The sequence below is a fragment of the Drosophila elegans genome, unplaced genomic scaffold, assembly GCF_018152505.1.
Source record: "Drosophila elegans isolate 14027-0461.03 unplaced genomic scaffold, ASM1815250v1 contig_183, whole genome shotgun sequence".
NCBI lineage: Eukaryota > Metazoa > Arthropoda > Insecta > Diptera > Drosophilidae > Drosophila > Drosophila elegans.
In genome coordinates, this window is record NW_024545550.1 from 6,770,485 (window position 1) to 6,795,845 (window position 25,361).

Genomic DNA, 25,361 nt, shown 5'->3' on the forward strand with positions numbered 1-25,361 from the left:
TAGTTTTGACAAATTAAAGCTGAACGTAAATAAAAAAATATCAAAGTACTAGTAAAATTAAATAATTGTTAAACATATATATTTGTTTTAGGTGATTGGAATCAATTTCAACAAATTATAAAAACTAATGCATATCCATTATTATGCCGTTAAAACGAAAATACTGAAAAGTAATGCCCTTCCGCCTCGAAATACTGTTTATTTTTTTGGCACTAACCAATCATAATAATAACTAACCAATAATAATAATCCATTAAATCTTTAAATGAATTGCTTATGATTATTTCAAGAATCGGATCAGGATTTGAATAATGAAGTTGAGCGCCAGAAAATACTAGAAAAATACCAGAGGAGACGAGCAGACAGTCGAGATGGTATAAATAGCAGCGAACTTTAGTTCGATGGGTTTTTTCGAAACTGGTCACTTTGCGAGCAAAAGCAATTTTACGAAGACTTCATTAAATTTTCACTTGTGCATAAAACGCGTAAAAACCGATTAAAAACAGAAGAACTAAGCAAAATAAAGCGGTGCATATTGAAAGTGAAGTGCAAAAGCTAAGTGAACGTGTAAAAAAGAGTATTTTACTCGGCGAAAGGCGAGCGAGCTGCACAGTTGTTAAGGTAGGTAGGCTGAGCAAGAGAAGAAGAATTAGAGCTCCGTTTGTGCAAGTTGCTGGTTCGAATGACGCACTTGGCCGTAATTAAAAATATACGATTCCATTTGAGCTGCAACTTTCACATCGAATAGTACCCATGTGTACAAATATTGTACCTGTACACTCACACAGCTGAACACAAATGTTCCCGCACGCACACACACACGCGTGGAAAAGTGAACTGTGAACTGGAACAAGAGCGTGTGTGTTTACTCCCTTCCAGCGTAAATTCATTGAGTACTTTATTCCATTCCTTTCCAGGCTGCTGGTCACTATATGTCCAGGCCGCGCTCATCCGCCAAAGCCGTGCAGTTTAAGCACGAATCGGAGGAGGAGGAAGACGACGAGGAGGAGCAACTGCCGCCCAGGAGCATGCATTCGTTTGGAGACGGAGGCGCCATTGGCAGCGGGGTGCCCGCATTTTTGGCCAAACTCTGGCGCCTGGTGGACGACGCGGATACCAATCGCCTGATCTGCTGGACCAAGGTAAAGTTGCGCCGCCATGTTGTTTATTTACCTTTCCAGGGCCTCCCACTATTTACCGCTAATCAGCATGGCAACAATGACGTTGCTTGCAGGTGTCTCAAGCTCTCTCTCGCTTTTTTGCTCTCTGCCTTGTTGTTGCTGTGCCGCTACGCACGTATGCAAGTCTCTTTGTTGTTGTTGTCGCTTATGCCATTTGCATGCGTACGTGCGTGAACTCTGGAAAATTTTCCATCTCCATCAGTCAATCAAAAAATTTCCCTTAGTCATTTGGTTTTCCATTTAAGATAAGAGTAATTGGTTCTCTTACTGAAGAGTGTACCGATAAGAGGAGCCTTCAAATACCTTTTACAATCAAAAACATACAGATGTGGGTTAAATAATAGTACCTATTCGCAAAAACAAATATTTAGGAATCCATTTGAAAAACTTGCATATTTTATTTCCTCCAACAATTTAAACAATATAATTTATTCGGATCTTCCTTATTGGTGTTCTTAAAAGTACTAAGTAGTTAAGTTTTATATAATAATACAGGAATATAGTTTTTAAAGTAAATTACTTTTATATTGAACACAGCTGTATTCTTGCTTTTTGCATTCATAGATATAATTAGATAATTATATTTGTTACTGCAAACATATAAGCAAACTCTTATCGCGTTTAGTTTGCGGCCTGCCGCGAATATGTTTGTGGCAAGCACATATCACCATGACTCTCATATCGCTTCCGTTTTTTAATTTTTGCAGGATGGTCACAGTTTTGTCATACAAAATCAGGCGCAATTTGCCAAGGAATTGCTGCCCCTCAACTACAAGCACAACAACATGGCCAGCTTTATCAGGCAATTGAATATGTGTAAGTAAAGTGAATTAAAATTACAATTGGAAGCACAAGCTAAAGAAAATTTGTTCAACAGATGGTTTTCACAAGATCACCTCCATTGACAACGGCGGCCTTCGATTCGATCGCGATGAGATTGAGTTCTCACATCCCTTCTTCAAGCGCAACTCCCCCTATCTGCTGGACCAAATTAAAAGGAAGATATCGAACAACAAGAACGGGGACGACAAGAGTGTGCTGAAGCAGGAGGCCGTGTCCAAGATCCTCAGCGATGTGAAGGTGATGCGTGGTCGCCAGGACACCCTGGACTCTCGCTTCTCGGCCATGAAGCAGGAGAACGAGGTGCTGTGGCGCGAGATCGCCAGCCTGCGCCAGAAGCACGCCAAGCAGCAGCAGATAGTCAACAAACTGATCCAGTTCCTAATCTCCATTGTACAACCGTCGCGCAACATGTCCGGCGTCAAGCGTCACATGCAGCTGATGATCAACGATACGCCGGAGAACGATCGTGCACGCAGCACCAGCGAAACGGAAAGCGAGGGCGGCGGTGGCCCAGTCATCCACGAGCTGAGCGAGGAGCTCCTCGACGAGGTGATGAATCCCACATCGCATTACGACCAGGAGAGCGTCTCACCGCTGGCCGTCGAGCGTCCGCGGTCGAATATAAGCATTAGTTCGCACAACGTCGACTATTCGAATCAGAGTGTCGAGGACTTGCTGCTCCAGGGCAACGGATCTGGCGGCAATCTCTTGGTCGGCGGTGCCGCCTCTCCACTCGCCTCCAGCGTGAGTCAATCGCCGGCCCAGCAAGCTGTCTACACGGTCACCGAGGCACCCGATTCTCATGTCTCGGAAACAGTGCCCAATAGTCCGCTGCAGCATGACGAGCTGAACGTGCTCACCACGCCCATGGTGCGGGAGCAGGAGCAGAAGCGCCAACAGCTTAAGGAGCATAACAAACTGCGGCGACGGGCTGCAGAGGACATAATTGAGGTGGACGAGGTAACGCCCAAGGCACAGCGCACTGTGTTCCAGCCCATGATGATCAAATCAGAGCCAGAGAATAATTCCGGACTGATGGAACTAATGCAACCAACGAACTCTGATCTGTACAATGTTAATTTCATCAGTGAAGATATGCCGACGGATATTTTCGAAGTAAGTAAGCTTTAATTTCTACAGTTTAATTTGTATTAATATTCATAACCTTTCAGGACTCTTCTCTGCTTCCTGCTGACGTGGAAGAGGCAGCCAAGCTGGATCAGCAGCAGAAATTCGGTCAAACGACTGTGAGCAGCGGCAAGTTTGCCAGCAACTTCGATGTGCCCACAAACAGCTCTCTGATGGATGCCAATCAGGCGTCTACATCGAAGGCGGCCGCAGCCAAGGCGCAAGCCAACGAGGAGGAGGCCATGGCTGTGGCCAAGTACACGGGCAGCGAGAACGGTGCCACACAAAATCCGAACAATGGCCATGGCCAACTTCTGAGGATTCCCTCTGTGTTAGTAGACAAGATGCCGGCGAATCCAAACCCGAGCAGCCATAATCAAGAGGCTATTTCTTACTGTTGCAGTGACGATCTCCACGGACACTTGGACAACATGCAGGATGAGCTGGAAACGCTGAAGGATCTGCTGCGTGGCGACGGGGTCGCCATTGACCAAAACATGCTCATGGGTGTAAGTATCTCTATTCCTAGTTGGTACAACTAAAGATTAGCTGTCCGTCTGTCGCCCGACCAAAGGCTCATTTCACATACGTTCTATTTACATGATCAGGCGCCTGGCAGGACGCCCATTTTTCAGTTGACCGAGGACGAGCTGTTGCTAAAGGTCAGCGCAAAGCGTCCACACTTGCTAGGCCTAAATGTGCATTATTTTTATTTAAGTTAACTAATATTGGTTTTCTTTTATTCTCTACAGCTCTTCAACGACTCTGATCTGCTGGACAACTATGGCCTCTCATTTCCCAATGACAGCATGAGCAGTGAGAAGAAAGGTGGGTTCGGAAATGGCTCTTTAACCTCCTTTCGATATTAACGCATCCGATTTTAGCAGCACCCAGTGGCTCCGAACTGATTTCCTATCAGCCTATGTACGATCTGTCCGACATTCTGGACACCGACGATGGCAACAAGGATCAGGAGGCCAGCCGACGCCAGCTGCAGGCGCAGAACTCGGTTTTGAATACGCCACGTCACGAGTTGTAACTTATGTTAAGTAGTGGCAGCTCAGACGCTTATCTGGCGAACCATTTGTTTTTAGTGTTTAATGGAAACAATCTTTTTTTCACTTACATTGTCTAACCTTTCAGTTAACTCATATTATCATATTAATATAATCAACGCGTAATCATATTAATGATGCTGTATATGCCTTATGCACTATATATATGATATATAGACTAACCAGTTCTTGTTGTAGAAAGACTCGAAGAATCAGTTAATATTTTTAGTTGTATTGTATTTTATAACCGGGGATTTTGAGGGCCTCGGCTCAGGTAGAAGATTTATAGTTTCCACTAACCGATCGTGTGGAATGATCGTTGACGATGTAAGATCGCACGCTAGAGAGTATACGTTTTACACACACTACTTTTATTAATCGATAATAAATTGTTTTAGGCTGCGTTAAGCTGCAAATGAAATCTCGTCATCTTTTCTTTGGGTGGTTTGGTTGTAAAACAAATCGATTTCTTATTTTGTGCATAATTTATTTCGGGTCTTTGTTGATACAACTGAATAGATATGGACACATATCGCCTCATCTTAATTCAAAACTATATTAGACTTAGCCTAAGACGCGAACGCGGTACTAAAAGAAATATGTAAGTGTAATAATACATAAACGGAGTGCAAACAAATGAGTGTGTGTGTTGAGTGCGTTGTTTACCACTAGGAGTTGACTAATCGAGAATTGTACGTAATGCTTAGGACTCGTCCTTGTACTTGGCGTCCTTCAGAATGCTGGCGAACTCGAACTTGACCCGTTCCCGCTCCGACCTGGGCATGCTGCGGAGTGTGTCCACCAGCGACAGGCAGTACAGCTCGATGGGATCGCTGTAGGGCGTCGTCGTCACCTGGGACTGAAGGAGCGGCGCTTCGGCGGCCTTGCGTTTGAAGGGATTGCTCAGAAAGTCGCTGGGTAATGTGCGTCTCGTGGCCGCAGGCTTGTAAATGGGTTCGATGGTCACCTCGCCGTTGGACAGCGAGCTGTTCTTGAGCTGTTTCGGATCCTGCTTCGGATTGGGGGCTGGCACGACCTGGTCCTGGTCGTAGCCATTGCCCATGACCACCATGGGCGTGAGCAGCGGCGAGGAGGCCGGCGAGTCGCGTTCGTGACTGTGATCGCTGCTACTGTTGTGGATGCCATTGAGTGTCGTCGGCAGGGAATGATGTTCCAGCTTGGGCTCCTCCTCCGCCATGACCAGCTGCAGTTCCGGCACAATCTCGTTGTCGTCGCTGTTCTCGCCATCCTCGCTGTTGTCCAGTTCAATGATGTCGTAGCCCTCGGAGGCGTCGATCTTTAGGTGCTCCGGATCGGGATATAGGAAGCTGTTGCTGTCGTTGTCACTGCCCCCTCCATTCTGCGGGGCCACGAAGCTCTGGGATTTCTTCACATTATAGGTCTGGGCAGTGTTCTGCAGGAAGGACAGATCCTCGGTGAAGCGTCGCTTGCGCACATTCGGATTTGTTTGGCCCGTCTCAATTGCCTTCACCTCCTGCAGATAGTTGTAGCGTATGTTTTTCCACTTGGTTTGCAGGAATCGAGCTGTTTGAGTGGGGTGAAAAGAGGGGTGGTTTTAATCTACGCCGTGGAAATGGTGAAATTATACTCACAGGAGGCGCCCAGTTCGTTGGCAATGCGATCCCATATATCCACTCTGACCGGATTGCGACGATAGTGCGGATGGCTGACATCGTAGATGGCCGGATTTGCGCGCACCAGCTTTATCAGGCGATCGTCTGTTTGGCAAGGATTTGTGGGAAAAATCGTTAAAATCTACGTTCTTCGCAGCTGAATAGAACAACCCCTAAGCGCAGAAGACACATCCTGATTTGGGGGTTGATTCTGCGACTCGAGAGCCCCGGTTGGAATCCAAATCCATTGTGTACCGAAAAGAAAACTCACCGAACTCGGGTCCTGTGGTCTCCCGTTCCGCGTAGTAGCGCTGCATCTTCTCCGATTTCAAGCTCGACTCCTGGTTTCCACTTCTCCTGCTCATCCTCTTGCGATTGTTGTTATTCGTGTTCTTCGATTTAACAGTCAGGCCGCCAATGCGACGCCGCCTTTTTTTTTTCCTCGGAGTTTTAAGACGGCTCTTGCTGGCGATTCTAAAAGTTTATTTTGCTGCCACCGATTTACCGTTCGACTCTCCTGCGTTCTCTTCGTTTTTCATTTACGCGCTCTTCTGCGCCGACTCAAATCAAATCGCCCGTCTTGGCAGTTGGCCAGTTTTAGGCCCTTTTTTTGTTGCCTATCGATAGCGCGCAAAAGGGTAATCGATTGTACACTTGCAAAAGGTGGCAGCGCTACCTGGGTGGCGCGTATTTTAAAATCTCAATTCCTACTAGAACAAGCATGGGCTTAAAGAGAAGATATGAAAAACACGATGTTCCATTTTTATACATAAAGGTTTGAACAAATTATTTATAACATTTTAACAATAGCTAATACAGTATTAAGTACGCAAAAAAATAAATGAAACACATAAAATTAATATAAATTATGCAAATGAAAGGAAACATTAAGACGTTCGAATAAATGATGTTTTATAAAAATAATTAAATAAAAGAAAACTATAAAGTAATATTTACGAACACTACTAAAGGCTTAAATAAAATTAATGCAGATGACAGATTGTAATAAAAAATTAGTGGCTCCTCAAAATGAATTTTAAGAGCTAAAATTAACGTGTCAATAGTTTTTGTTTGTTACTAACAATTTAAATAGGTGTTCCTTTTCAAATTGTTGCCAAAAGGGATAAATTAGAAATATAATTTGCTGCCAGAAAAAAACCATCGCTGACATGGATCGCTTATTTATTTAAAAATACTCATTGATAAAAACAATACAAAAAAGGGTGAGAGGAGTTGTGCTTCTAGGTTGCCTTTACAAAGGCACCTGCAAAGAGGATGTTCTTCTTGTTCCAGATGACGTAGAGGAAGGGTCGGTCCGCTTGGAACTGCAGGGGGAATGTCATCATGCGCGTCATCATGATCATGCCAGTGGCAGCCGCCGCCTCCGTGCCCTCCTCGTTGACCTCGATGGTGGCTTTGTGCAGCACCTGGGACACAAAGATGCCCTCCGGGGATTCCAGCAGATTGTTGAACTCGGCTTCATCCGTGAACATTTTCGAGAGGCCCAGCTGAAAGTACAAATAAACAAGTGACGGGTAAATAAGTAATGAGGTCATAGCCGTTCCCGGGTTAGTGTTCGATAAGATAGGTCTTGAAGGTGTGTCACATCCGACTGCAACTAAAATTCTTTAAAATTATGGTCTGATACATGATCTTTAACACGAACCGCAGTAGTGGACATCCACTGCAATATGGCCACCCATTTCCTTATCTTAGACACCTTAGCTGCGATAAGCTACTAAAAATAATACATACACAGCCATGGTAACATTTAAGATAGGAAGTCAATAAATATATGTATATTCGGGGCGGTTTGAAGTGCTGCAACGTGTCGTATAAGAGAATATTTTTGGTTTTATGAAGCCTGATTAGCGAAGGAATTTAGTGGGTTACTTTGCTAATAATAGCCCATTGCTTCACTCCAAACACGCAACTTGACTTATAAGGAACCCATTTGTCATTTAACTCGGTCAAGGAACTATGTCAATTATGTAAAAACGAGAGTTGACCATGAATTGAGCTTTTGTCAAATAATGGCAGGGCCCAAAATAATTTCTCTGTTACAGCTGCGGTCAAAATAATAGAAACGGCACAATAAAAAGTTCTCAAAAATATATCTTTGTAGGCATAGAAGAACTTAAGATTTAAGTTATCATAATGCTGTAAATAATTTCCCAGTTTTCTGAACTAATTTTATAACAACTTAAAAAAATAGCCACTAGTCCTTATTTATTTTACACCTTGTATTGTATTCATCTATTTTTTAAATTTTTTTTATCAATCTTTTGTGTAAATATCTTTAACTATGGTTAATGTGTATTTTTATATTTGCCCCATTTATATTTTAGTATTAAATATTAAATTTCTGCTTTCCATATGCTAAAAAACTACTATTATTTTTACCGCACTGTATATGATTATTTGTTAGCTTTTTATATAACGGAAATGTTTACGGAACCTATTTTCGTTATCAATAGTCATTAGCTGGCTTACCTGCTTCAGTTTTTCGGCCAAATCCAGTGAGTATTCCACCTTGAACTTGGGGAACTTGACATGGACCTCCTCCACGGTCATCTTGTCGGCCAGATCGACAAGATTCACAGTCTTGAGCTTCTCGGCCAAGGGGTACAGACCAGTCAGCTCCTGCGGCAACAGCACAAGCATGGACAAATCCGAATCCTGGTAGGGCATTTCCAGGGCAGTGCAGCCCAGATCCTCAAAGTAGCCGTAGCCAAACTTGGCCTTCTGGTTCATGTAGCTAATCTTGACCTTCTCCTCCTCGCCCACCCAGAAGTCATCCTCCTCGGTGCGCTTCTCGTCGAACTTGTGCGCCCAGCTGCCCTTGAAGTGGAGGGCATTGAGCAGGACCAGCCGGGTGAGGTCCGAGAAGGAATCGGCGCTGACCAGCTCGGTGATCTTGCCCTGCGTCTTGGCATTTACCCAGGCATTGATGGCCTGGGCGGCGGCATCGCTGAGTGCAAAGTTAATGGACTCCGCCTCCGAGTGATACTGCTCCTTGATGGCCGCCTGGTAGGCCGGCTTCAGCTGCTTGCCCTCCTGCACATACAGTTTGTTGGCCACTCGCAGCAAGTTGCTATTCCGATACTTCTCCAGGACGAACTGGAAGGTCTGGGCCACCTCGGGCGGAAAGTTGGACACAAAATGCAGCACCTTGGCGATCTCATCGGCGGTTTCTCCCTGCGATCCGGCAAAGGCCAAGGCGATGCACGTTTGAATGGAGAAGGGCGAAAAGACCACGTTCTCCTTCAGACCACCAGTGGCCAAGAGTTGGAACAGTTCAGTGGTGAAACGAGCGCCTCCACGGGCAAATTCCAAATTGAAATCGAACATATCGAGACTGTATGGGTGTGGGAGTGATGCGTAATTGCGTATACTTGCTTTCTGGCCCGCTGTCTACACCGGAATGCCTTAAATTCGGTTCGGGGCCACAAGAAAAGTGAAAACAGCCGGCGGATGAGTCACTTTCAAAACATCATCAAAACAATGGAAGTGGCGTCACCGTCAACTTGCTTCTATGGATTGGAGGGTTTCGTGGGAATTTCTCAAGACATGTAAGGAATCAGGCCAACTAAATATATCCATTACAGCAAAGTTAAAGTGCGTTAATTCTGTAAAATGTAAAACAAGCTTTTGTTGTTCATGCAATTCCGCAATGAGACCACCGGCATGGGCGCCTAAAAATACCACTATAAAATACTAGAATAAATACTGCTAAGAAACGGCAACTGGTCGCTCTTATATTTGTTATCGAATTTAAAAAGTCTAATGGAATAGATCTAAAAGCCTTTTTTAGACTAGTCGTTTCATTACCGTTTACACAACAGCCCCAACATATACAATTGAAATTAGTGCATTAGAATTAGATTTGAACTCTGATTAAATGCCTTTGGGCAGTGGGAACACATGAACGATTGCAAGTGTCCTTCAAGATTCTGTTTTCGTATAAAAGTTTTACGGCAATTAGTACTCTTACATATGTGGTCATTCATCGCTGATATTACATTCTTGATTATCCGCTGAACCTCCAATGCATTTTTAACATCACAATTTATAATTGCCATGCAATCAAAACATTCATATCACTGCGTCGCCGTAATTTTGTAAAATATCATCCTGAAATTGCATTAAATTGAAATTATTCTCTTCACTATAAATTAAATTAATTACTTACAACAAGATAGATACAAATATTTCTCCTGCGTCTCCATCCATTCAAAAATATTGTTCATGGGTTCGGATAGCACGGCACATTGTCGACTTCATCGTTGTGGAATTAAATAATATTGATATTAAACAAAACTTTCATTAAAAATTAAGCTTTTATTTTTACTAACAAGACTCGTATAAATATTTTGCTTTTCCAGAGATGGGAAAAATCAGCAGATAGAATATATTTTAGCAAAGAACTCATCAATTGAGTAGTACATAAAATATCTAAAATATGTAGTTTAAATTCATTAAATTTAGGGCTAAATAAATTCACAATGATTTTTAAAATGAAGTTATCGCTCTCGATAAGACTAAAATGAAAAAAATACCAAAACCTTTGAATTCCAGCCCTGGCAGTTCTGCGCGCGCGCTTTCCAACACCGTCGAACGCAACCCTCCCCGCTTCCCGCTCGCCCACAAAGCCATTATTTTTCGAGTTTCATCCGCAGCCACTGTGCAAAATAGGTTTATCAATTTAATTTAAGTGTTAAAGTAGTTCTAAAGTGTTGTTTTAAGTTGCGCACGCCGTACCAAGGCCCACCGCCAGCAAATGCCCTAAACGGATGTATCCGTTGCATCGGAGTTTTTGCACTAAGTTGATGTGATTTTGCCGTGACTTCTGCGAACGAAGAAAATCATTTTTGGGAACGAAAGAAGGTGAGATCGTTATGCCATTGCCACTGCTCGATTCTCGAAGGGAATGGGGTTACGGAATGCGCGGATCTGGGTCCTTGAACCCCCTGCAAATGCCTGCATTGCAATGCAATGCAATGCAATCCAATCCCCGGAACCTGAATTCTGCGCACTGCAGCTGCATTTTATCCGATTTCACTAAAAAACACACAACATAAAACATAAAACAACCCGCAATGCGTAAGAAGAACCAGAAAAGTGCAACAAGGAGTGGTTGCTTGGCATCGAACCAAGTACATAAGTGAATCTAAACCCGTACCCTTCTGCCCCGCCGCCTGTCACAATTTGATTTAGGCCGTTGTCGTCGCTTCAGTTGCATTCCCCCTTTGGATTTTGCATTTTGCATTTGGCACATTTGCATTCTGCACAGTTGCAACTTGTTTGCGCGCACAATTGCCGCACAAAGAGACACCTCTAGGCCCTTTGTGCGGATTGGGAAAACATTGATGTTTATGTCTCATCTCATTGAGTCTCATCCTCGAATCTCCTATCCTCTCCTATTGCAGCTGCAACAAAGGTTACGTGGCTCCAACAAGATGCAGCACAATGTTCATGCCGCCCGGCCAGCGCCCCACATCCGGGCTGCCCACCATCACAGCCACACCCACAGCCACGGCCACATGCAACTACATCCGGGCATGGAGCAGCACCTGGCCCAGAGTCTCCAGCAGCAGCAGCCGCCCCCGCAGCCCCCACATCGCGACCATTTGCATGCACGGTAAGGAAAATGAGGTGGAAATAAGATATCCAGTTGGAAAGCTGGGATCGGGGAGAAGAGGGAGCTACTTCCACCATTAACTGAAATATCAGGAAGTAATGCATTTGCTTTAAGAGCCAATTGGATCTATCGAAGCTTACTCAGAACATAAAACTTAGAACCCCGATTGACTGGACTCAGGGAATATAGCCATATCGAACTTTTGGAGCTCGGAGGACACCCCTCCTTGATTTTATTTATTGAAGGAACTTGGATGTTTTGGAACAGGCAGCAAATGTAGCTTCATTACTCTCTGAAATTACTCAAAACATAAAGCTTATTTGTCATTTAAATGTCAGGTAGCTACTTTTATGTTTCACCATGTTTGTTACGTCTTAGGTCATATATATATATATGTATATTGGATCTGATGGAGCTCAGGTAGAAGATAAGGCTTTAATAGGTGCTAAGATGTCTAATTTTGTTAAAGGGAACATAAACATCCCCTGGTTTCTGTATATTGTGGTATATAGAGAGTATTTGAATAGTTTGGAATAAACACATAAGTAAGGGCACGCACTTGTTCTGAATTTGCTTTTGATTTTGGACATTTTTTTGTTTAGCTACCCCTTTTAAAATGTAAGTAAATATAGGCCAAACTTAGTTGCAAGTAAGGAAGGATATATATTTATTTTTAAGAAAGGGTTGGTTGTTTAGTATGTGATCTTCTTAACATAAAGGGATGTCTTGTCTTTTGAGGGGGTAAAGATTAAACTGAACTTTTTAAATATATTCCTGTCTCGGCCAATTTATTTCCTTAACTCAATATTTGTTTATAAGAAATGAATAGGAATTGATTCAATAGGCAAGCTATGAGTTACTTACCTTTAAAAAAGGACAACATTTCCCTCGCTTAGTTGGATCTCACTAAGAGGATACTCCGTGGATCACAAGAAAGGAACAGGGGCAGCATCCAGCCTCTTTTGGATCTCGAAAATAGAAGCCAGAGAAGCCTTGGCTCGCCAGCTTGTCTGTGTGCTTTATGCGTAGCGGCAATTATGTTAATTCCTGTCACTGACAATCGGTGTGAGACTCATCATCCCATTTTCTCAACTCATAAATTATAATTTCAGTGGCTCTTTGTTCTTTCGCGCTCAGCATGACTTCCGCTTGATGATAACTCGTTTGCTGCTCTGCCGACTGCGCTGCAATTATCCTTGACGTTTGCTTGCGAGGATCTTTCGGCTCGTCCTTTTCGGAGTTCAGGCTGTTCGGTTTCTCGTCTGCGATCATATGTTTTCGTAAACTCTCAGCAGTGAACCTCTCATCTCATCCCGTTCCGCCCTCAGTTGCGTTTTGCCTGCCGCTCGGATCGGGTCGCACATGAATTTACCGACGGTTTGATATAGGAGTAAACTTGAAGTTCGCTGGCGATCGCAGACTCTAACGTACTTTAACGTACTTTAACGTACGATTTCGCAACGATCATGAAACTCTTTCATCAGTGCCAAGTGAGAGGTGAAATATGCAGGGAGATTTTAGCTAAATAAATACAATATGGGATAATAATGTATAAGCCAGTGAATGAAATGTAATAATCAAGTCTACTTTTATCATTAGTATTAGCAAGTGAAAGGTGGAAAGTTATTGCTAAGAGTTCTAGTTTTTGAAATCAAACGCAAGATACTACTGTCTTATTACTTAGTAAATGGTATGAAATCATTTATTAATCTCTGTCAGACCAGGAATTAAATCTATTTAACAATAGAATACTGAATAATACTGGATAGTTGCTCACTGATTGAACAATTTTTGAAATCAAATACTGTGAATGATATTTAATTATAAATTAATGTCTTTGAAATCAGCAATGAAATCTCTTTATCTAGACACCTAAGGATATTAATATCTTCAAAAATAATGTTATCCGCAGAACAGTACCCATCTAATCAAACAAGATGCAATTAATTAGCTTTCCCTTCTTACCTAGGACATTCTGATCGCATATCAACTGATCCTAATCACAAATTGCCCATATCAATGTTAATTTGAAGGCTTGTTCCCCGCACTGATTTAGCGATTATAAATTGCCGAAAATATTTCTTCGTCTTGTGAAATACACAAGGTATGAGTAGGTAAATGCGAGTGTGTTTGAGTGTTTGAGTCCTACCCCCGATGGCGAAAGGAAGGGTATGGAGCAGGAAAAGGAGCTGGGTGTCGCAGTAGGTGCGTCTCAATTGAAACTGACAGTTGGCGAAAAATGACACGATGCGTAAGAGAATGCGGCTTTTGTGCTTTGTTAGGGGTTTTGCCCATTGTTCAGCTTGGCCGCTGTTGTCTGCGATTCCGCAGAGGCACAACAACAACAACAACAACAGCAGCAACACGGAACAACACGACACAGAAAGGAGCTTCTAGGACCTCTTCTCATTGGTGTTTTTGTTTTTTTGGCCGAGTACTTTTGTCTCGATTGGCCTCTATAATCCTCTTGGCGTGCATTGTTTGCTGATCTAACCGCAGAAGCCAGCGCATTCGCCCCAGGAGCTTATAACTTGTGGCCCATCGATTAACCAATTTGCTTGCTCTCTGCTCCGCTTTTTTTGCAGTCTGAATCATCATCAGCAGCAGCATCTCCACGCTCAGCAGCAGCAGCAGCAGCAGCAGCAGCAGCAGACGCCAGCTGCGGCTGGGGCTGCCTATCATCACGGCAACATCAACATCAACAGCAACAGCAGCGGCAGCAGCGCCAGCAACAACCTCGCCAGCAACAGCAGCAACCAGATGCAGAAAATCCGCCAGCAGCACCAGCACTTGAGCAGCAGCAACGGCCTGCTGGGCAACCAGCCACCTGGACCGCCGCCTCCGCAGGCCTACAATCACAATCCGGCTGCCCTGGCCTACAACCAGCTGCCACCGCATCCGCCGCACCACATGGCCGCCCATCTGGGCAGCTATGCCGCTCCACCGCCTCCCCACTACTACATGAGCCAGGCTGCAAAGCCCTCGAAATATAACCAATACGCCGGGAATGCAAACAGCAACAGCAACAGCGGCAGTGGCAGCAGCAACTATGCGCCCAAGGCAATCCTGCAGAATACGTATAGGAATCAGAAGGTGGTGGTTCCAGCAATGGTGCAGGAAGTGCTCCCCCCAGAGGCGCCAGTGACCACCACCAATAATAATAGCACCAACAGCAACAGCAATAGCAACAGCAACAGCAACACCACCAACAATATTGTCAAAGTCAGCGAGCCAGAGGAAACAAACCAGGAACAAGAGTCTTCAGAGGAGCCAGCTGCTCCAGCGGACGACTGCAGCAGCACGGAACATGTGGATGCCTCGGGCACACTGCCCAACGAGGACACTAGCAGTTCAGGACGCGGGGGCAAGGACAAGACCCCCATGTGCCTGGTCAACGAGCTGGCCAGGTACAACAAGATTACGCATCAGTATCGATTGACCGGCGAACGAGGACCTGCCCACTGCAAGACCTTCACGGTGACCCTCATGCTGGGCGATGAGGAGTATTCGGCGGATGGTTTCAAGATCAAGAAGGCGCAACACTTGGCCGCCAGCAAGGCCATCGAGGACACCACGTACAAGCATCCACCGCCGAAGATTCGGCGCAGCGAAGAAGGCGGACCCATGCGCACCCACATCACGCCGACGGTGGAGTTGAATGCCCTGGCCATGAAGTTGGGCCAACGCACTTTCTACCTGCTGGATCCTACGCAGATTCCGCCCGCGGATCCCATGGGTGTGCCGCCGGAGTTTGGTGGAGCCCATTTGCTGGCAGCACCGGGACCGCCGGGAATGCCCCAGCAACCGCCGCCACCCGCTTACGCCCTACGACAAAGACTTGGCAATGGATTCGTGCCCATTCCGTCGCCACCGATGCATCCGCACTTCTTTCATGGTCCCGGGCAGCGACCGTTTCCGCCCAAGTTCCCATCGCGCTTTGCCCTGCCGCCACCGCTCGGCGCGCATGTGCTGCACGGACCCAATGGCCCGTTTCCCGCTATTCCCACGCCGCCCAGCAAGATCACCCTGTTCGTGGGCAAACAGAAGTTCGTGGGCATCGGCAGGACTCTGCAGCAGGCCAAGCATGATGCGGCGGCCAGGGCATTGCAGGTGCTCAAGACACAGGCCATGTCCGCATCGGAGGAGGCTCTCGAGGATTCGATGGACGAGGGCGACAAGAAGTCACCGATCTCGCAGGTGCACGAGATCGGCATCAAGCGCAACATGACCGTGCACTTCAAGGTTCTACGCGAGGAGGGGCCGGCGCACATGAAGAACTTCATCACGGCCTGCATCGTGGGCTCCATTGTCACCGAGGGTGAGGGCAATGGCAAGAAGGTATCCAAGAAGCGGGCCGCTGAAAAGATGCTCGCCGAATTGCACAAGTTACCGCCCCTCACGCCCACCAAACAGACGCCCCTAAAAAGGATTAAGGTGAAGACTCCTGGCAAGAATGGAGCTGCAGCGGCAGCAGCAGCAGCACGCGAAGGATCAGCAGTCCCGGGCGCCGAAGGTGTGAAGCCAGAGAGACGCAAGCGACTCAATCCGCCAAAGGACAAGCTGGTGGATTTGGACGATGCGGACAATCCCATCACCAAGTTGATTCAACTGCAGCAGACGCGCAAGGAGAAGGAGCCCATCTTCGAGTTGATAGCCAAGAATGGCAATGAAACGGCTCGGCGGCGGGAGTTCGTCATGGAGGTCTCCGCCAGTGGAAGCACAGCCCGAGGAACAGGCAACAGCAAGAAGCTGGCCAAGCGAAATGCGGCGCAGGGTAAGTTAATAGTAGTTAATTCCTGGAAATCCCATTAACTTTACTGGTTTTTCCAGCGCTTTTTGAACTTCTGGAGGCGGTGGAGTTCACCCCCAGCAACGAAACCCAATCCCCCAAAGAGGGCAGCACCACAGCCACGGTGTCAGTGGTCACGGCTCCTGTCGTGGAGGCCACTGCAACTGCCGAGGGTGAAGTGCCCATGGTCTCCACACCAGTGGGTCCCATGCCAGGCATTTTGATACTGCGCCAGAACAAGAAACGTGAGTTTGAAACACTTTTATCGTAGAACAGTACATTTTCTAACAGATTTGTAACCTTTATAGCTGCGAAAAAGAGGGATCCAGTTGTTGTGGTTGCCAAGGCCAATGTGGAATCCAAAGAGGAGGAGGCCAACAAGGAGGTGGTTGTTGCAGCTGAGGAGAAGAGCAGCGCCAACGAGAACTCTGGCGATACCAACAGTAGCAACAGTAGCAGCAGCGATTCCCAGGCCACAGAGGTGGCCAGCGAGAGTGCTCTGAATACCTCAACCGGCAGCAATACGAGCGGTGTGAGCAGCAACAGCAGCAATGCAGGTGCCTGCAACAGTGGCAACACAGAAAACAGCAGCAGCAGCAACAGCAGCAACACCGCCAATAGCAACAGCAGCAGCAGCAATACAGAAAGCAGCAGCAACAGCACACCAAGTGTTGGTGTGCATATGAAAGAGCAGCTGCTGTATCTGAGTAAATTGTTGGACTTTGAGGTAGGCTAAACCGTAGCTAAACCAATATGGCCATGTTTCCTAATCAAATGTATTTTACAGGTCAACTTCTCGGACTATCCCAAGGGCAATCACAACGAGTTCCTCACGATTGTGACGCTCTCCACGAATCCGCCACAGATCTGCCATGGTGTTGGCAAAAGCTCCGAGGAGTCGCAGAATGATGCGGCCAGTAATGCATTGAAAATACTCAGCAAACTGGGCCTCAACAATGCCATGAAATAAGCATAAAAAAAGAGTTGACATTTTTTTTGTTTCAAACCCTCCTATTAACTGCAATTTTTGTTGTTGCACATATGCAAGATGAAAGCAAAAAACAATTAAAATACCCGTCCACAAAGCAAACCTAAACCTAAATCCAAAAGCCAAGCTGTGTGCAAATTCAAAAAAAGAAGAAAAAAAGTGAAAAGTAAAAAGTAAAAAGTAAAAGAGATGAGCAATGCAAGAAACAGTACTTTTTGAAATAGCAAATTATTAGTTTAATACCTATTTATTTATTTATGTGCAAGTTGTGCAAAATGGTGTTATTATTTTATTTATATGTTGAGAATTGATTAACGAATCGAACTGATTGGAACAGAAACTGAACAGAAGCGAACACTTGAACAAAGAGCCGCAACAATGTTATTAATCCAAATTGAGAATCGAACAATAACTAGACTTAATGAGAAACCCCAACAAAAAGAACATGAATGAACAGATGCAAATGTTTGCAGTATCTAAACTTAAGATTAAGCAGAAAGTGAAAAAGCTCAATAATCACTTGAATTGAATTGATGAACAAAGGACTATTGATACCTCTTAGCTGCATGCGGCCAACGCTTTCAAAAATAAATACAAAATTTCTGAGCACCTCGGTGCAGGACAAAATTTGGAGGATATCCAATTCAAGGATAAACCGGGCCGTCGTCAGAGGACAAAAAAAGAAAGGGAAACAAATTTTTGATTTATTTTTCAAAGCAAGACAACCATTAACCGCTTGTGGTCACATGCTTGATGAAACTCGTCGAATAATGAATCTATTATACGTATACTATATTTAAGTGTTAAGCATAAGCATCGGCGAGTGTCGAAAAGTCGTATATATACCCATGAATGGTCGATTTGCCGAACTTTCAGCAAACATTTCAACGCAAAGTTTGCTGGATTTTGGAGATTGACAGGACATGGCATCACATACACTATAAAATACAATTTACATAATCGTTATAATTATAATTATGAATGTTTAATAAGCCATTTTTGTAAATGTTCAGCTTTTGGCCAGTGTGTGCAAGCTAAAAGCTGAACATCCTTATGAATAATGAATCGTGTTGTTTAATCTGTCATCTGTCATGTTTTGTCCCCATATTTTTTGCTTGTTTTTGAATCCGTTTTATGTTAGTTATGTTATCCCAACTCCAGTCCAGTATACACACACACACACACCATTCAAAATTTCGCGTACAATAGTTTTAAATGCGTTCGCCCTTAAACAGCACCAGTTGATTAAGCGTTAAGTTGCGTTATGTAAAATGTATTTTGTCTAAGCAATCGCGTCGGCCACAATGTGCATGATTGCCTCGCGTTTTGCGATTTGCGATTCGCGATCCTAACCTAAGCTTAAGACCCAGCGAACTGTAACCGTTGAAATTGAAGTCAAACCCAGTATTAAATGTATAGATAAGGGCAGCTATCAGCTATCAGCAACCAGCAACTCCCACAATTAATAGACTCACCACAGATATATCGTGCACATTGTTTGCGCCACACAAATTGTTCATTTTGTCAGAAGATTTTGCAGACCCAGAAATCGTAATCATTTAATTAATTGCGGGGCAAAATCTTCACAAAATTGATTGAAATTATTAATCTTAATGTGAGATGTATCGCAGTAACAACAAAGCGTAAAGATCTGTTCATTAACACCAAATAAAGGCATACGAGTCAAGATGAGAGAACACATTTATTAGTCTTAAGCCTCTGCCCCCACAAACACTCACTAAGTTTTGTCTATCTGTAATGTGACAAATAAGCATGTTATATCATAAAAACCATAAAGACCCCTCAATGAAACTATGTAAAATGTAATTAAACGAATAAACAGTGAAATAAAGTTGGAAGTGAGAGTTTGATTAGTTTGGGAATCGACGCTTTACAGCAGATATATATCCACACCCAAACACATCGCCATTAAAAACTATGATTTATGCGACCATAAATTAATTAATGGTCCCGCCTTTTCTGCCCTACGTTGAAAATATTTGTGACAGGTGGTATAATATAATATGTAATACCATCAGAAAACCCCAATAGCTGCGTTACATAAAATATCATAAAAATTAGGGAAAATTATATTCCCTGAATGCAAAATCAAAATGCTGGCAATAAAGGGTAAAAGGCGGCCATAAATTTATAAATACATAAACGATTGTTAATTTGGCAAAAGACAAGAAAAAAAAAAACAAAATTTCGCAATCGAAAATCACAAACTGTAAACGGTTTTAATGCCCAAATGAGATTATGATGTGCCGACAGCTTTGGCTGACTAATCGATGACAAATGTTTATGCAAAATGAGGGCTCAAGTCAAAACTCCCAAAAAAACAGTATTTTGATAAAGTTTAATACTTCTTTATCGGCTGACTAATCGGTGACAAATGTTTATGCAAAATGAGGGCTCAAGTCAAAACTCCCAAAAAAACAGTATTTTGATAAAGTTTAATACTTCTTTATCGGCTTTAAACGATTGTACTTGAACTTAACCCTTTGTCATTATCATTATATTATTTATTTCCAATGCCAACTCCTAATGCTTTCAAAACTAGGCACTTGCAACATATCTTAAGCAAAATAAGATCAGAAACTGTATTTGACAATTAGTTTTCATAGATTCACCCACATTTAAGTATTGTTTTAAAAGAATGCCGTCCCATTAAATCGAATTTTATATAGTGTTGTGGGATGGGATAGGCCCGGGTGCAGTTCCTCCACTTTCTCCGCTGGCATTTGGCTAGTTTTTGTGGCAATCGTGCGATTAAAACAAAAAGAAAAAAACAAAAACAAACGTGTGGCCGGCAAATGCATAATAAATACATAAAATTAAATTAATGCTTCGCTTGCACATCACCTGCCCCGACTTCTCTGTCTCCTGGATCGCCAAAGTCCACTTTCCGGCAAAATCAAAGCGTTTCCGAGACCAACTCTCTGCCCCTCCATTTGCATATGCATTTCTTTGGGGCTCCCATCCCCGATCTATGGGGAATTGGGATCCATATATGCATACACTGTTACAAAATTGTAGTCATTACGTTGTAAGCCCAAGTAATTCATACTCAAATTATCCAAATCCATTGCGGTTTTAAATAAATTGCAATATCGATTTTAACAGCCAGATATATATTTTTACTTTTCCATATTAATATCTGAAAAAGTATTTTTAACCTCTCATTTTGAGTTTAATATTTTTTGCAATAGCTCAAATACTACAATATTTAATCCTGCATTTTACTACATATTATAATTTTGTATTTACTTTAAAAATAGCGTATAACATTTGAAATCCTATATCTAGATATGTATTTTTGTAATAATTATTTATTTAATTATTTTTTTCTCTGTGTAAGATCACTCTCGCCTCTGATTAATTTATGGCGCTGATAATAATCCGGCAGCAGAGCTTCGCGGTAGTAGCGTGTGATTATGAAATTTGGCTTGCCAAAAGAAATCAATAATATGAGCGGTTGAGAGAAATGGGGACGCTGAAATACATAGAAACAAGATACCCAAAACCCAAAACCCAAAACCTCAGAGATGAGTGGAAATTAACATGTGTTTGTCAGACGCCGTTTGCCGGCATCTTCAGCTCCATTTGCATATATACTATGTTGATGTGATGTAATAGGCGTTTGATTATTTTGATTCGGATTCGGATTTTGATTTTGATTTTCGTTGGGGCTTGGAATTTTTCTGGCGGCTACGGAAATGGAGCTTCACAGAGCAATTAACCAAATCAATGCAAGTAATTTGATTTAGAAATGCCTGCCTCCAATCAGGCATTTTCTTACATCATTTAAAAGGTTTAAGCTTAAGCCGAAAATTTATTTATATAAATTCGGGAACTTTTTCCGAATGAAAGTGAAACTTGGTTGTTCACAGCTGCAGCAGCATTCGATTATCTCAGAAAGTGTGGTGCGTGTGTTAATTTTGATTTATTTGAATAATTTTGAAAACATTTTGAGTAATGCGATGTTTGACATGCGTTTAGAAGCGACGCCCATCAGTCTTCGCCTTTTTTTTCGACTCTGTGGGAATGTGGCCACTTCATTCGGCTTATTTGCATGCAGCTAAGCCCACTGTTTTGAGCGGAAAACAAATGATTGAAGCCAACTAATGATGATTACCGATCCACTCATCCACTGCTCCCCGGTCACCAGTTACCCAGTGGTCACCGATTGCGATTCGGATGGGTTAAATTTGGGTATGAATGTTACCCTTCCCCGCAGGTAATCAAATTAAAGTCTCGATGAATAAATGAATGGATGGTTTTTGATTGAAGCCTTCCTCTGCGGGCTTAATGCGCTCGGATTTGCATATAATTAGCGTTCGATTGGAGAATAACTTCATCTGGCAAATGCGAAATTTCTGCACATAAAAACAATGGGTTCATTTAAAAATATGTTGCATGTGATATCAGACTGTTTGATATATTTATAGATGTATTTAAAATATTTATATATTTTTCTTTCATAGACGGAAATAACACTCGACCTTACCTATCCATAACACATATTAATATGATACATATTATGAATTTTGTATCTTTGAATATTACCAAAAGATTGACATCGAAAAGCTTGAGTGCATCTTTTATATCCTTGAAATTTGTATTATTCTTCCTCTTATATTACGAACTTACCCATCAAGAATCACATATATATATTATAGATTTTATAGCTCCACATAATTCGATTGGATTGAAATATAAAGTTGAACTGCATGTCATTTTTTGTGGCTTTTGAACATTTTACTGCTTAGCTAAAAGTTTTTTTTTTGATATGAACAACAATTTATAATTTCTTTTTTTTTTGGCTTTCTGAATATTGGTTAATATTACTAATTTTTATTCATTGTGACATCAAGTTATTTCTGTACATAAACCTATCGATCATCTTTAAAGTGATTTTTTATAGAACAAAACCATTATTTATAACCTGAAAGACCATAATTATAGGTTAAACGAGTATTTCCATCTGATAAAAATAAAGATATCCCATTGAGCGTAGATTTATTTCAGTGTTTGGCAAGTGATCTACGCATTGAAAATGAAACTATTTGATATTAAAAGTTTCCTCTGCCATGCCGAAGAAAATCACGTTCTTGGCCATTAGGTTGGCAAATTCAGTTTTAATAATAGTTTAGCCGGCAAACTTTTTTTTTTTGACAGACACGATAACCCACAATTAAAGGCAGGCCAAAAATTATGATGTTCAGACTCGATAATTTACGAATATTTGACACGTGCAGGAAGTAAAAGATTTTAAAGTTGAAACTGCTAAGCCGCAGGTGGAATATCAACAAAATATATAACCGAATCTGTACAGTGGAGCGAGATGAATGACTGGCGATCGTCCAACAATTGGATTACTTACTATAATTTATGGAAAGAAAACACTTGCCAGCGGAGCACAAAGGAAACACTTGGAAGCCAGCCGCAGACAAATTGTTGGCTTCATTAATTATGCCGAATAAATGAATAATTGAAAGAATTTGCCAGGTGATTATTTTGATTGTACCCATTCAAAGCGGCAGGCCGTTTATCATCCATCCGATTCAGCTGATTCAATCAATTGCTGGCACTTGAGTCCTATGGTCTACGGTTTATTGCATAATGATCTCGTCGTTTTCGTAGGAGGTATAGTTGTAGTTTGCATAAATACTGGGGGGACTTGGGATTGTGCGTCGGTAGAAATATAAATAAATATGATTAGTCAAATTGATCGATGTCCGACAATGCCGAATGGCAGGCAGGCAGCCCGTGTTTGCTTTTATTCGGCTTTATTTAACTATTTATTTACTTTTTGTCTTTGTTTCAGCGGATTTGTCAAAAAATAACTAATTTGCCAATGAAAGAAAACACATGAAGTGTCATGTTTGGAGATAACACACAGTCAAAAGACTTAGAAAAGATAAAAAATTGAAGAAGTTTCAAGGGGTTCAAGCACCGAGTTGGAAAATACTCTAGGTCAATTTTTGGGAAGTTTTCTATATTTTCTTATCGGGATATATTCATTGGTTAAAATGATCCTAATGAATATTATATTATTCCATAACTATAAAATGGTAAAAAATTTTAATCTTAAGAGCAAATGGATAATTCTTCCTGCGAAATTAGACCCTTACTGTAAATTTTGATAACTAAAAACATTAGCTTTCTTTTTCGTGCTTTTACAACTAAATAAATCAAATCAGGTTTGGTTGTCAAGGATTTTTTATTTTTTATAAATAAGAAGAATGGAAAGAGTGTATACATAAGCCCTTTTGGCAGGGTATTAGCCTAAGCAAAAATCCGAATACCTAATGGCCAAAACCAGACAGAGTGGTAATGATGGGTGATATGGCCAAAACTGAAGCGTGCATAATTAAATTGTTGTCTCTAACCCCTCACTTGAACCCCCTTTTCGTTGGCTGTCCGTCGATTTGTTTAAATGTTTATTGATGCATGCAAAACTTATGCAACTCAAAGTGGGGAAAGTCGTGGGGTGTGTGCAGGTGGTATTTCCTAAAATCCAACACCTTGGCCTTCCCGAATTCTGATGAATTCCTCTATAGCTCCTTCGGGAGTCCAAGTTCCGAAAAGAGCATTTCCCATGTCCAGAAAAGCTTTAAATAATGCCACATAATCGGTGTTTGGTCTGTCCACGGAGTCATCTTCCAAGGGAGAGGCAATAATGGCCGATGGCAGGATTATTGCAGCCATCAGAGCCGCTAAAATAATGTTGACTGTAGTTGCGGAAAGCATTTCAACGATCGGTTGCAGTTGCATCATCAGTGCACTTTTTATAGGGATGCACATGATCATGTGGCACTGAAAGTTGCTGACCCACTTCCCAATGTTGCCACAGTTGCTGCTCTGTAAGTTAAGGCCCCCCAAACTGAACTGTAAGCTAATGGTACACTCTTAAAAATTGTTCTATATTTGATTTAATTTTTAATGTCCTTAAAGAATAGATCAAAATTATTTTCATAACATAATCTGCAACAATACAATAAAAACTGGAAAAATGGAAATGTAATATTTTCCATGGGTTTGTAAGAACATTAAAGTCTGATTAGTCTGATTATATATATAAATATTGAATATCAGTACAAATATTTTAAATGTGAATATGGACAAATATTTAACATTGCTTGTTAAATCCATCAACATCATTTTGGAAATTTAAAAATGAGTACCGTTTTACTGGTACAAATATTTGAGAACGATACATTTAAAGCTCTATATAAAATTTTTCTGCAGTGCAATCTTCGCAAATATTTGGCCACTTGTTCGACACGTTTATCGGCGGAAAAAAAAACATGGAAAAAAAACATTTAAGCGGATCAGGGGCAGATATTGTTATTGTGGCAAACAATTTTTCAGCTTGTCCGCTTGTTGGATGGCGCTCAAAATCCAATTTGTAGAACGCGCACCAAGGCGTTTGATATGCGTGGACCTGCGGATTTTCGGATTTTTGGATCTTCGGATTTGGATTCGGATGATCCACGCTCACATGACACCGCCAACGCCACCGCCATCCATCAATCATTTGGCCAAAAGAGCCAGCGAGCCAAAAACGCGCCTCAAGTGCAGCTGCTTAGCAGCGCTTAATGTTAATTGATCGAGCTTTTGTTAAATTAAAATTTTAGATTTGGGTCACACGATACTCAAACGCGGTCTTAATTTCATAGGTTTTTATGCGGAAGTCAGGCCTTCTTCCTTCTCAACGTGCCTCCTATATATCTATTAACCTCAGTCGGTGAGTACATATCAACTTATTCGATTAATTATGCGGCACATGGAAGGAATCTGGCTATAACCCGATTTGCCGCATTTTTCAGGTCGTGTGAAACCGAAACCAACCAAATGAAAACGAAAGCGTTTTTGGGCAAACACAGTGAAAGCCCTGAGGAAGAACTTATAAGTCGAATTATATCACCTCATTAAAAATAACTCTTCGTATATTAGCTATTATAACATGTTAAATGTTGAAATTTAAATAATGCCACTACTTTGCTTATTTGTTTTACTTTAAAATTGTTTTTAATAAAACAAAATCATTGAAAAAGTGGGGCAAAGTAGAAAAGATTAAAGTTTGCGTTAATTAA

The 25,361-nt window shown here is 42.3% G+C and overlaps 4 protein-coding genes and 1 long non-coding RNA gene across 7 annotated transcripts; 2 read left to right on the plus strand and 3 right to left on the minus strand.

The window, feature by feature from the left end:
• The first annotated feature begins 407 nt into the window (after positions 1-407).
• LOC108144672 (heat shock factor protein) lies at positions 408-4,628 on the plus strand. 3 transcript variants are annotated; one of them, XM_017269729.2, is made up of 8 exons: positions 408-621; positions 918-1,142; positions 1,889-1,997; positions 2,059-3,140; positions 3,197-3,483; positions 3,556-3,661; positions 3,905-3,980; positions 4,037-4,628. In XM_017269729.2, the coding sequence occupies exons 2-8, from the start codon at positions 933-935 to the stop codon at positions 4,189-4,191; spliced, it is 2,025 nt and encodes a 674-aa protein (XP_017125218.1). In that variant the 5' UTR covers positions 408-621; positions 918-932; the 3' UTR covers positions 4,192-4,628. The 3 variants fall into 3 exon arrangements, with proteins under 3 accessions (XP_017125218.1, XP_041563339.1, XP_017125220.1); XM_041707405.1 differs by having other exon boundaries at positions 4,040-4,628; XM_017269731.2 differs by having other exon boundaries at positions 3,197-3,661; positions 4,040-4,628.
• Positions 4,629-4,673: 45 nt separating this feature from the next.
• LOC108144674 lies at positions 4,674-6,410 on the minus strand. The gene is made up of 3 exons (XM_017269733.2): positions 6,113-6,410; positions 5,821-5,946; positions 4,674-5,752 (listed from the first exon to the last, which is right to left on the minus strand). The coding sequence occupies exons 1-3, from the start codon at positions 6,204-6,206 to the stop codon at positions 4,911-4,913; spliced, it is 1,062 nt and encodes a 353-aa protein (XP_017125222.1). The 5' UTR covers positions 6,207-6,410; the 3' UTR covers positions 4,674-4,910.
• A 596-nt stretch (positions 6,411-7,006) lies between these two features.
• On the minus strand, positions 7,007-9,442 carry LOC108144847 (serine protease inhibitor 42Dd). The gene is made up of 2 exons (XM_017269991.2): positions 8,335-9,442; positions 7,007-7,349 (listed from the first exon to the last, which is right to left on the minus strand). Exons 1-2 carry the CDS (start codon positions 9,190-9,192, stop codon positions 7,083-7,085), a joined length of 1,125 nt encoding a protein of 374 aa, XP_017125480.1. The 5' UTR covers positions 9,193-9,442; the 3' UTR covers positions 7,007-7,082.
• A 160-nt stretch (positions 9,443-9,602) lies between these two features.
• LOC121466833 lies at positions 9,603-12,399 on the minus strand. Its single transcript, XR_005977009.1, has 3 exons — positions 12,347-12,399; positions 10,034-10,119; positions 9,603-9,975 (listed from the first exon to the last, which is right to left on the minus strand). It is a non-coding gene; the product is annotated as an uncharacterized LOC121466833 (long non-coding RNA).
• Positions 10,472-19,118, plus strand: LOC108144709 (maternal effect protein staufen). The gene is made up of 6 exons (XM_017269801.2): positions 10,472-10,728; positions 11,271-11,482; positions 14,068-16,256; positions 16,313-16,516; positions 16,580-16,998; positions 17,059-19,118. Exons 2-6 carry the CDS (start codon positions 11,301-11,303, stop codon positions 17,239-17,241), a joined length of 3,177 nt encoding a protein of 1,058 aa, XP_017125290.1. The 5' UTR covers positions 10,472-10,728; positions 11,271-11,300; the 3' UTR covers positions 17,242-19,118.
• The last annotated feature ends 6,243 nt before the right edge of the window (positions 19,119-25,361 follow it).